We start from the raw sequence: 12,830 nt of genomic DNA, 5'->3' as shown, positions 1-12,830 counted from the left end.
ACCCATCCGCTCCCAGTCTCTATTCAAGCCTAAGGTAACTGTATCCAGTTTGCAAATTAATTCCAGTTCAGCAGTCTCTCGTTGGAATCTGTTTTTGAAGTTTTTTTGTTGAAGAATTGCCACTTTTAGGTCTGTAATCGAGTGACCAGAGAGACTGAAGCGTTCTCCAACTGGTTTTTGAATGTTATAATTCTTGATGTCTGATTTGTGTCCATTTATTCTTTTACATAGAGACTGTCCAGTTTGACCAATGTACATGGCAGAGGGGCATTGCTGGCACATGATGGCATATATCACATTGGTAGATGTGCAGGTGAACCAGCCTCTGATAGTGTGGCTGATGTGATTAGGCCCTATGATAGTGTCCCCTGAATAGATATGTGGACACAGTTGGCAATGGGCTTTGTTGCAAGGATAGGTTCCTGGGTTAGTGGTTCTGTTGTGTGGTGTGTGGTTGCTTCAGGTTGCGGGCCTGTCTCCCAAGATCTGTGAGAGTGATACTGCAAGTGTCTGGGTACAGACCCAGTCCTTATGCTGCAATGCTGTGTACCGCAATGATAACAGCAGAATTAATACTGGAGTGGCATGGGAAAGTGTCCTACTGTGGTGGAGGAAATAAGGCAGCACTTCCCAGAACCCTTCTGCAAAGGATTGCAGAGTACCGCCATGAAAGCTTCCGAGAGATCTCAAGGGAGAATTCCCAGGCCATCCCTGGGCACATAAACAGTCTTTTTCTGAGAGCACCCTCTGCGTAGCTGGAGTGCACTGATAACTTCTATCCCAAGTTTAATTCAGATCCAACATTAAAAATAATAGCATGTAACCCCTACAGTCTGATTGAAAATGTGTACTCACCAGAGGTGCCTTCCTCAGTATCATGCTCCGCCAACAATTGGTCCTGTGAGGGGCTGAGCTCAGGGTTAAAAAAGGTTCTGGGCTGTTGCGGAGAATGGATCCTCTGCTTGCCTGCTGCGCATTCTTCTTCTCCTCCTCAACAATATCCTCCTCGTTGTTGCCCGAGGTCGCCCAGGGCTCCTGGGAGGTATCCACGGAGCGTTTTGAGGTAGTGGTGGGGTCGCCGCCTAGAATTGCATGCAGCTCATCAAAGAAGCGGCATGTCTGTGGCTCAGAACTAGAGCAACTGTTCGCCTCCCTTGTCTTTTGGTATGCTTGCCGAAGCTCCTTTATTTTCACGTGGCACTGCTGTGTGTCCCTGGTGTAGCCCATCTCCCCCATGCCCTACGCGATTTTGGCATAGATGCCAGCATTTGTTCTGCTGGTTTGGAGCTTTGCCTCACAGGCTCCTCTCCCCAAACAACAATAAGATCCACCACCTCCTGTGTCCTCCATGCTGGAGCACATTTGCAGGCTTGAGCATCCATTGTAAGCTGTGCTGGCAAGCTCTCCATGCCGATCAAACAGGAAATGAAAATTCAAAAGTTCCCGGGGCTTTAACAGGCGGGCGGCTGTTTCCTGTGTACCTGGCTGAAGTGCAGTGGAGTTGAAAGTGCTCTCCAGAGTGGTTACAGCGGAGCACTGTGGGACACCTCCTGGAGGCCAATTTTCATTTGAATTACATAGTGCAGCATCTACACTATCCCCATGTTGATGTTGACTGAAGCGCTACGCCTCTTGTGGAGGTGGAGTACAGAAGTCGATTTTACAAGCCCTTTAGGTCGGCAGAAGGGACTCAGTAGTGTAGGCACATACATTAGTAACTCGACCTAATGCAGCTTACGTAGGCCTAACTTTGTAGTATAGACCAGGCCTCAGTCCTTTGTTCCAATCTCCCTCCCTGTTCAGGTTGAAGGTTACCTGAGAGGACTTTGGGGAAGGACGATGTTCCCTAGATTTGCAAACAGCTCTCAGTTTTAACCCGTGACTCCAATGTCTCACTAATTTGGCCCTACTTAATATGACACTTTATTTTCTTGTTATTGGGGTTTTCTTTATTTTTTGGAAGTTTTAATAAGTTTACAAATCCTTCCCATGTAAATATCAGAAACAAAACAATCATTGCCACAGGTAGCTTTTGTTTAAAGAGACATTATACAGGAATATAGTCCTCAGATCGTTCTGTTTAACAGGGCATCATACAGGAAGTCTCATGAAAACACTTGTGTCATTTCTAGTGACTTTATTGAGTGCAATATCACTCTACACCTTTAACAGACCAGGTATGTCTCTCAAATGTTAATATTCAAAACATTTGGACAACTGTGCTGGGTTTTTTGCAGGTGAATGTACTTTGAGTACTGAATAAAAAGTATCCACATATCTAAGCCTCTATGTGTCCTCTGTCTATTTGCTGGGTATGTAACTGGCGCAATATGCCACCAGTGGCGTGTCCCAGAAGCACCCTCTGATGAGAGGGGGAGTGAGCACAGCAGTGCTGTGCGGCTCTGCAGGGATCACACCTCCAGGCCCCCTAGATCTATTTGTTTTGACGGTGGGGCCTGTAGAGCTCCTGCACCCTAAGTCCTTGTTGCCAGCTTGGGAGCATCTGAACCTCCGCAGCCCCTCGGTCTCTCTGCTGCGGCCTTGGGGGAGGAGAGGGAGAATCTAGCTCCATTACCGGCATGTTCTCTCCCTGCTGCTGGCTCAGGGGATGCAGAGAAGGGATGGGGGTAGCTCCATCAGTCCGGTTCCCGGCCGGGCGGCGCAGGGGGAATGAACCTAGCCCCGGTACTCCAGGCTCTCTCCGCTTTGCCAGCTGGCTGGAGGAGGAGGGAGGCGCAGACTCCTGCTGCCTGGGGCTAGATTTGGGGAGGGAAGACAGAGCCCGCTGTGATTGTTCTGGTGGCCCTGGGGAGGCTGCTCTCCATCCGGACCAACCTCCTCTGTCCCTCCCAGCGCAGGGGAGCAGGCCGGTGACCGTGGAGAAGCGGCTGCCAGGATCGCCCTCCCTCTCCCCGAGCACCTGAGCCTTGACGGGTCCGGGGGGGGGGGGGCGGCTGGGAGGAGGTGCTGCCTTCGCCGCAGCTGCTACTTGATCTGCTTCCTGGGTTTGCTTTCGCTTTTGCAGGGTCGCTCCAGGGGCTGAGGCACTTGCTGGGTGACGAGCACCGAGCCCTGCGCTACCTGCGAGCCAGCAGCGAGCAGCTCCCGCTCCAGACCCGCCCCTGGGGCAAAGCTGGTGGTGAAGTCCCCCACCCCCGGATTGCCTCCCATCTCTGCAGGCCCCCAGGTCTCCCCCACCGTTGCAGGCACCTGGGGAGAGCTGCCTCGCTAACCGCGCTACCCGGGGCTTGCACCGACCAGGTGGAGCCGGGCTCCCGAGGCGATGATACCGCTTTGCAACCACCTGCTGCGGGTGGCTGGGGCGAGCCAGTGGCTGCGTCTCCTGAGCCCCCCGCTGAGCCGAGGCTGCCATTCGGGGGAAGCCCAGGGCGCCCCGGCCAAGGCCACCAAGAAGAGAGGCTACGACATCACCAGGAACCCCCATCTCAACAAGGTACGTGCCCCGCCTTGCCAGCCCTGAGCCTGCCCCACGCCCCGGCCGCAGGGTGCTTGGCCTGGCGAGCCCCCTGCATATTGCACCGCATCCACACTCCAGAGCGGCCCCACGGGCTGGGATCGTGCGCGGGGGCACGTGTGCCAAACTCCCCCGGAGCGGGTGCTCGGGGCACGCGGCCAGCGAGAGACCCAGGGGCCGCTTGGATATTGTTGTTATGGGACGGAGCACGTCGGGCCCCCCCCGCGTGCCATTAACCAATCAAAGCCCGGCCTTGCAGCCGGCGTTTATAGCTGCGGCTTTGATTGGTGCGTGGGGGCCAGCCGCGTACAGGACTGGAGCCCAGCTGTCGGCAGAATGACCGGAGGGTAGCCCGGGAATGGCTCCAGCTCTCCTTGGAGAACTGGGGGGTCACCGGTTGGATGAAATAACACAGCCCCAGCGTGCGTTTAAATTTCCCTCCTGTCACCTCACAGAACCGGTCACTTTCTGATTGGTCTAGGTAGGGCCACAGGCACTTACTTGCCTTTTTCAGTCTGGGACAGTCTCCCATTTCTCTCTTTTTGTGTGTATTGTGGTAACACTCACACCCGATTGGGGCCCTCTTGTGCCAGGTGCACATTTAACTGGTCAAGTGTGTATTCTCCAAAATAACTCCATTCAACCAACAATTAGTGCTGGGGGAAAACGGGATAGCTCCTAAAAAGACCATTTCTAACAGGTGGGATACTGCAATGCATTTCGCAGTACTTGGTAGTTAGGTATAGAACCAGCCATTTATTTCTTTGATTAAGACATGCAAGTTTGGGTTTGTTTGGTTTTTAAGCTTCTCTTGAATGGGTTTATAGCTGTCTGTTCTATGCCCTAAATAGTATTTTCCATGTGGAAGAGGAAGTCTTGATTCTCAGTATTGCTCAAACTGCAGCATAGACAAACTTAATAGCAGGATAGCCTATTCTTCATTCCTTACTCAGGAAGAACTCACAGGGAATCCAAAATAGGACCTGAAAGTAATTTAGCTATGAATCATACAGCTCAGTATTTTAGATTGAATTTGAGAATCATATAAATGTGTGTGTTTCAGCAACATTGGGTTCAGATTTGTTACATTAATATTGTTACTAATTATTCAAAATACTTTAGCTCTATTAGAAATCATGTCTACCATAAATTTGGCAATGATTAGATAGTTGACAAATTGTCTGTTACTTTATACTCCTGCTGTCCGTTGTATCCACCTGTTATCTCTTATCTTGTACTTGGATTGTAAGCTATCAGGGGTAGGGACCATATTTTATTTTAATGTTTGTACAGTGCCTAGTGCAGTGGGCTTGGGCCTTCAAGTGCTATTTTGATATATACGATTTTGCATCCCCAAATATATAGGAGCACTACAACTCAAGGCAGTTCTGCATGTGCAGCTTTGCAGATTATCTATATATTAGGGTTCTGGACTTCTGCGTCATTTTCAATCACTTTATGGCAAAATCTGTAAGGCTGAAAAGATTATGAATATTGTCAGCTATACATGAACACTGATCAATTGCTAGTGCTAAAGCGCTGCAGATAATTTTTGTTCAGATGCTATCTTGTCATCTAGCCTTGTGCAATAGTACTTTATGCAGAGCAAAATATCTGGCGTTGCTACTGAGATTGCATGTATTGATTATTACTGAATAATTATTACCTTAACCTTTGAAAGTGAATCAGTTGGTATGATGCAATATGATATTGCTTCAAATTGGCATGGTTTGCACACCTGGTAAATATCATCTCTACGCGATATTTCTTTAGAACAGGGGTGGCCAACCTGAGCCTGAGAAGGAGACAGAATTTACCAACGTACATTGCCAAAGAGCTACAGTAATACGTCAGCAGCCCCCCATCAGCTCCCGCCCCTCCCCCCCTGTTCCCAGCGCCTCCCACCCACCAACAGCCCCACCGATCAGCACCTCCCCCTCCCTCCCCACACCTCCTGACCAGCTGTTTCGTGGCATGCAGGAGGCTTTGAGGGGGAGGGGGGAGCAGGAAGGGCACTGCAGGCTCAGGGGAGGAGGCGGGAAGGGGTGGAGTGGGGCAGGGCCTGTGGAAGAGCCATAGGTTGAGCAGTGAGCACCCCCCGGCACATTGGAGAGTTGACGCCTGTAACTCAAGCCCCGGAATCGGTGCCTATACAAGGAGCTGCATATTAATTTCTGAAGAGCCGCACATGGCTCTGGAGCCACAGGTTGGCCACCCCTGCTTTAGAACATGATCCTACTCCCATTGAAGTCAATGGCTAAGCTTCCATTGGGTACTTCCTTAAGAATCAAACTTGCTGTGAAGGGTTTTTTTCTTCCATGAGGGCTATGGAAGACTCTTGTTAAGAATTAATGTACTTGGATGCATGCAGAGGAAGGGAGGAAGAAGAGCTTCTGTCAGCAGTGAAATATGTTGCAATGTGCAACACCTTGGTTTCAAATTCCATGTTTCTGCCCATATCTTAAGTACTTATATGGCCTTGTTAGGATAAGAGGTGAGTGCCTCACAATCTTTCATGCATTTATCTTTACAACACCACTGCGAGGTAGGGAAGATCTGCTAATTATGGTCCATGGTTTATCTGTCTCTCTCTCTCTATATATAAACCTGTGTATGGCTCTCCAGTAACTGGAGCTGTGTACTTTATTCTTTCTGAGCAATTCAGAATAGGCTTTTATTTCTTTACTGGACATACCACAGAATATTATAATTACTAAGGAATAAACTATCTTCATTTGAGGTGGGATGTTCCAGGCAGTTTATCCAACTTATCTGTGATCATGGAATGGTATGTGGTAAGGATCATAGCTGCTGCTTTGGTTGAGGGTCTGAGTCTGCTATTTTCATGTGAATTTGCCAATTTCATGTGAATTTGTCATTTCCAGATGCTCTTACATTTTCAGATAGCAGCGATGTAGTGTCATACTGTGTAATAAGAAAAGGAGTACTTGTGGCACCTTAGAGACTAACAAATTTATTTGAGCATGAGCTTTTGTGAGCTACAGCTCACTTCATCGGATGTAGCTCACGAAAGCTTATGCTCAAATAAATTTGTTAGTCTCTAAGGTGCCACAAGTACTCCTGTTCTTTTTGCGGATACAGACTACACAGTATTCAGAGTAGCAGCCGTGTTAATGAGCACCTTGGTGCTCTACACTCTGTATTGGCTGCTATGGTAGCCTAATAGCTCCCCAGTGACGTTTAGGTGTGGGGTTTGACATCTAAATTAATGGCTTAGGACCCAATTGGCCAAAAGACTGTCTCTCTGCAGCAGAGTCACATGGAGAGTGAGTTAGTTTAGTAATCAATGTAAAGGCTTGAGCTCTATTGATTTAATACAAAGGGAGCTGTTGTCTGGGCTCTCTGTGAGGGCCTTTTAAACTTGAAACTCATACCTGTCCTTTTGCCTAAAGTAGCCTGAATTGACTGATATTCAGGGGAGACCACAAAGCCCAAGAATTTTATTTCTAAGTATTTGTTGAAGCTGTCTAGGATAGGATAGGAATAAATGGTCAGTTCTCACAATCGAGAAAGGTAAGTAGTGGGGTCCCCTGAGGATCTGTATTGGGACCTGTCCCGTTCAATATATTCATACATAATCTGGAAAAGGGGATGAACGGTGAGGTGGCAAAATTTGAAGATGATACAAAATTAGTCAAGAGAATTAAGTCAAAAGCTGACTTCGAAGAGTCACAAAAGGATCTCACTAAAAAGTAATGCACACTGGAAAACATAATCGCAACTGTACATTCAAATGATGAGGCCTAAATTAGCTGTTACCACTCAAGAAAGAGATCTTGGAGTGATTGAGAACAGGGAAATGGCCCAACTTGATGATCACTTTAGATAAGCTATTACCAGCAGTACAGTGGGGTGGGAGGAGGTATTTTTTCATGATCTCTGTGTGTGTATATAATGTCTCCTGCAGTTTCCATGGTATGCATCCGATGAAGTGAGCTGTAGCTCACGAAAGCTCATGCTCAAATAAATTGGTTAGTCTCTAAGGTGCCACAAGTACTCCTTTTCTTTTTGAGAAATTATTAGGGGTATGGAAGAGCTTCCATATGAGGAGACATTAAAAAGACTGGGACTATTTAGCTTAGAAAAGCAATGACTAAGGGGGGAATGTGAACCTAACGGCATCCCAGTGCAAGAGAGCGCGGGGCTCAGTGGTATCTGCTAATGTGTTTCCACTGGTCTGACCAGTTTATTGTATCCCTGTTCATTAATATCATACACTGTATCTGATGTGTGTCATTTAAGGTATTATTGGAAAATTAATAACACACTGATCGTTAATATTCTTGCCCTGGTGTGTGTATAGTAAATGCCCCAGGGACCATACAAGTATGAAGAAAATGTGGAACTAAAATGTGTTTTACCGGACAAATCTCGTGAGTGGGTAAACAGGTTTCTCCCAGCCAGTGCCTCCAGACAGGTGTCCTCAGAGGTAATTAGCAATCACATGTCAAGTGGCCATTCATTTGCATTGCAGAGGGCAGGCACAGATCATTCTGCATTTTAGTGGGGAAAGAAACCACTATGGTTCCTTCCACGACCAGATCCCATGTCTCCTTCCTCACAGCTTGAATGCACTTTATTTTGTGTGTGTGTGTGTGTGGGGGGGTAACGTTCAGAAGAATCCATTTCAAAGGGTCACTGGACTATAAAAGGGATAGACAAAGAACCCCAAGTTATATTTCACCTAAGAAGACAAAGGTACTGAGCACTTCGTCTTTGTGGGAGAGCCTGACCCAGTGTGAGGTCAGACATCTCGTTGGAGGAAGAGTGGTAAGAATCTTACCTTGAACCAAGTCTGTAATTTTGTTAAGTCTTAGTCTCTAGAACAGCGGTTCTCAAACTTTTGTACTGGTGACCCCTTTCACATAGCAAGCCTCTGAGTGTGACCCCCCCCCTTATAAATTAAAAACACTTTTTTATATTTAACATTATCATAAATAAGTTAAGGCAGGCGGCAAACAGGCCCCTGGAGGCAAAGCAGGGTTTGGGGAGGAGGTTGACAGCTTGCGACTCCCCCCGTGTAATAACCTCACGACCCCCTGAGGGGTCCCAACCCCCAGTTTGAGAACCCCCGGACGAGAAAGTGTTTTTGACTTTTATTTGCTTGTAACCATTTCTAGCTCTGTCCTTTATACCTGAACTCACTAAAAGTCCTATCTCCTTTTCTTAATAACTTGTTTTACTTTTAATCTAAATCAACCAGTGCTGTTTGAATTGAAGTGATAAGCCATGCATTTTGAGGAGCAAATAAAACCTTATTATTCCTCTGAATTGTCCAGCAAAGGGGCCCCTCACTGGTCTGGGATTCCATCCCAGAACTTGACAGGGATATGAGAGAGGGCTATAAAATCATGAATGGAAAGTGACTAGGGAAGTGTTATTTACCCCTTTTTATATCACAAGAACCAGGGGTCACCTGATGAAATTAATAAGAACCAGGTTTAAAACAAACGTAAGGAAGTGCTTCTTCACATAACACAGCCAACCTGAGGAACTCCTTGCCAGTGGATGTTGTGAAGGCCAAAAGTATAACTGGGTTCCAAAAAAGGATTAGATAAATTCATGGAGTATAGGTCTATGAATGGCTATTAGCCAAGATGGTCAGGGACACAACCCCATGCTCTAGGTGTACCTAAACCTCTGACTGCCAGAAGCTGGGACTGGGTGACTGGGGATGGACCACTCAGTAATTGCCCTGTTCATTCCTTCTGAAGCATCTGGCACTGGCCACTGTTGGAAGCCAGGATTCTGCGCTAGATGGACCAGTAGTCTAACCCAGTATGGTTATTCTTATGACTGAGCTGATGCACCCACTATATATATACTGACGTTATCACTTTATGCATGTTAGAGGCCTGTGTGTGCAGTATAAAAGCAGTCTGTTTTCAGATATCTTTGGAGAGTGCCCAAATCCCCAGGATTTGGGACAAGCAGAGGTGGTGGGAAAAATGGCTTAGAAAATAAGGGAGCACGAGGAATCTAACTACTCAGATCCAAAATCAACACCATAGTCATAGAAATGATGCTCCTCCAGGAAGAGCTACTGATTAAACACTCAAAAGCCCTTTCTGCCAACATAGAGCAGAGGCTTTGTACTCTGAATGTGAGCTGGGTAAATACTCTGGGGGAGGAAATGGTAGGATATAGGGATTCTGGATTTATAGCCACTGCAGTCATAAACACCGCCTTTCCCTCCTGGATGGCCAACAGCTATCTCACTGATGGATTAAGTATGTCTTGTATCTCTGTACCCGGTTTTTTCTGTCCTTGATCCTCTCCAGGGGTTGTATGACATCTATAGTATCCAGCAAAGAAGGGGCATTGTCCAATGTGCAGAACTCCTGCATCACTTTGGTGTAAGGCCTGCCTATCCCTAGAAAAGACACTACGCAGGTGGTGTCGGAGAGAAGGCTTTGGATTCTTTGACCATGGGATGGTGTTCGAGAAGGAGGAGTGCTGGGCAGAGACGGGCTCCACCTTACGAAGAGAGGGAAGAACATCTTTGCGAGCAGGCTGGCTAACCTAGTGAGGAGGGCTTTAAACTAGGTTCACCGGGGGAAGGAGACCAAAGCCCTGAGGTAAGTGGGAAAGCGGGATACCGGGAGGAAGCACAGGCAGGAATGTCTGTGAGGGGAGGGCTCCTGCCTCATACTGAGAATGAGGGGCGATCAGCAGGTTATCTCAAGTGCTTATATACAAATGCACAAAGCCTTGGAAACAAGCAGGGAGAACTGGAGGTCCTGGTGATGTCAAGGAATTATGACGTGATTGGAATAACAGAGACTTGGTGGGATAACTCACATGACTGGAGTACTGTCATGGATGGTTATAAACTGTTCAGGAAGGACAGGCAGGGCAGAAAAGGTGGGGGAGTAGCACTGTATGTAAGGGAGCAGTATGACTGCTCAGAGCTCCGGTACGAAACTGCAGAAAAACCTGAGTGTCTCTGGATTAAGTTTAGAAGTGTGAGCAACAGGAGTGATGTAGTGGTGGGAGTCTGCTATAGACCACCGGACCAGGGGGATGAGGTGAATGAGGCTTTCTTCCGGCAGCTCGCGGAAGCTACTAGATCGCATGCCCTGGTTCTCATGGGTGACTTTAATTTTCCTGATATCTGCTGGGAAAGCAATACAGCGGTGCATAGACAATCCAGGAAGTTTTTGGAAAGCATAGGGGACAATTTCCTGGGGCAAGTGCTAGAGGAGCCAGCCAAGGGGGGGAGCTTTTCTTGACCTGCTGCTCACAAACTGGGAAGAATTAGTAGGGGAAGCAAAAGTGGATGGGAACTTGGGAGGCAGTGACCATGAGTTGGTTGAGTTCAGGATCCTGACACAGGGAAGAAAGGTAAGCAGCAGGATACGGACCCTGGACTTCAGGAAAGCAGACTTCGACTCCCTCAGGGAACGGATGGGTAGGATCCCCTGGGGGACTAACATGAAGGGGAAAGGAGTCCAGGAGAGCTGGCTGTATTTCAAGGAATCCCTGTTGAGGTTACAGGGACAAACCATCCCGATGTGTCGAAAGAATAGTAAATATGGCAGGCGACCAGCTTGGCTTAACGGTGAAATCCTAGCGGATCTTAAGCATAAAAAAGAAGCTTACAAGAAGTGGAAGGTTGGACATATGACCAGGGAAGAGTATAAAAATATTGCTCGGGCATGTAGGAATGAAATTAGGAGGGCCAAATCGCACCTGGAGCTGCAGCTAGCGAGAGATGTTAAGAGTAACAAGAAGGGTTTCTTCAGGTATGTTGGCAACAAGAAGAAAGCCAAGGAATGTGTGGGCCCCTTACTGAATGAGGGAGGCAACCTAGTGACAGAGGATGTGGAAAAAGCTAATGTACTCAATGCTTTTTTTGCCTCTGTTTTCACGAACAAGGTCAGCTCCCAGACTGCTGCGCTGGGCATCACAACATGGGGAATAGATGGCTAGCCCTCTGTGGAGAAAGAGGTGGTTAGGTACAATTTAGAAAAGCTGGACGTGCACAAGTCCATGGGGCCAGACGAGTTGCATCCGAGAGTGCTAAAGGAACTGGCGGTTGTGATTGCAGAGCCATTGGCCATTATCTTTGAAAACTCGTGGCGAACGGGAGAAGTTCCGGATGACTGGAAAAAGGCTAATGTAGTGCCCATCTTTAAAAAAGGGAAGAAGAAGGATCCTGGGAACTACAGGCCAGTCAGCCTCACTTCAGTCCCCGGAAAAATCATGGAGCAGGTCCTCAAAGAATCAATCCTGAAGCACTTACACGAGAGGAAAGTGATCAGGAACAGTCAACATGGATTCACCAAGGGAAGGTCATGCCTGACTAATCTAATCGCCTTCTATGATGAGATTACTGGTTCTGTGGATGAAGGGAAAGCAGTGGATGTATTGTTTCTTGACTTCAGCAAAGCTTTTGACACGGTCTCCCACAGTATTCTTGTCAGCAAGTTAAAGAAGTATGGGCTGGATGAATGCACTATAAGGTGGGTAGAAAGTTGGCTAGATTGTCGGGCTCAACGGGTAGTGATCAATGGCTCCATGTCTAGTTGGCAGCCGGTGTCAAGTGGCGTGCCCCAGGGGTCGGTTCTGGGGCCGGTTTTGTTCAATATCTTCATAAATGATCTGGAGGATGGTGTGGATTGCACTCTCAGCAAATTTGCGGATGATACTAAACTGGGAGGAGTGGTCGATACGCTGGAGGGCAGGGATAGGATACAGAGGGACCTAGACAAATTGGAGGATTGGGCCAAAAGAAATCTGATGAGGTTCAATAAGGATAAGTGCAGGGTCCTGCACTTAGGACGGAAGAACCCAATGCACAGCTACAGACTAAGGACTGAATGGCTAGGCAGCAGTTCTGCAGAAAAGGACCTAGGGGTGACAGTGGACGAGAAGCTGGATATGAGTCAGCAGTGTGCCCTTGTTGCCAAGAAGGCCAATGGCATTTTGGGATGTATAAGTAGGGGCATAGCGAGCAGATCGAGGGACGTGATCGTCCCCCTCTATTTGACACTGGTGAGGCCTCCTCTGGAGTACTGTGTCCAGTTTTGGGCCCCACACTACAAGAAGGATGTGGATAAATTGGAGAGAGTCCAGCGAAGGGCAACAAAAATGATTAGGGGTCTAGAACACATGACTTATGAAGAGAGGCTGAGGGAACTGGGATTGTTTAATCTGCGGAAGAGAAGAATGAGGGGGGATTTGATAGCTGCTTTCAACTACCTGAGAGGTGGTTCCAGAGAGGATGGTTCTAGACTATTCTCAGTGGTGGAAGAGGACAGGAGAAGGAGTAATGGTCTCAAGTTGCAGTGGGGGAGGTTTAGGTTGGATATTAGGACAAACTTTTTCACTA

At 47.7% G+C, this 12,830-nt stretch overlaps 1 protein-coding gene across 1 annotated transcript in view; it reads left to right on the top strand.

Moving 5' to 3' along the window:
* Nucleotides 1-2,467: 2,467 nt before the first annotated feature.
* The window catches only part of ME3 (malic enzyme 3), a 190,278-nt gene continuing 179,915 nt past the window's right edge, over nucleotides 2,468-12,830 (top strand). Inside the window, exon 1 of the mRNA XM_084646223.1 lies at nucleotides 2,468-3,454. Coding sequence (XP_084502349.1) covers nucleotides 3,284-3,454 — 171 coding nt within the window. The 5' untranslated portion in view covers nucleotides 2,468-3,283. The remainder of the gene's footprint in view (nucleotides 3,455-12,830) is intronic.

This window comes from Lepidochelys olivacea (assembly GCF_965140295.1).
Source record: "Lepidochelys olivacea isolate rLepOli2 genome assembly, chromosome: 1".
NCBI classification, from domain to species: Eukaryota; Metazoa; Chordata; order Testudines; family Cheloniidae; genus Lepidochelys; species Lepidochelys olivacea.
Note: the sequence above shows the minus strand (reverse complement) of the source record. Positions and strands in the feature narration are given on the sequence as shown.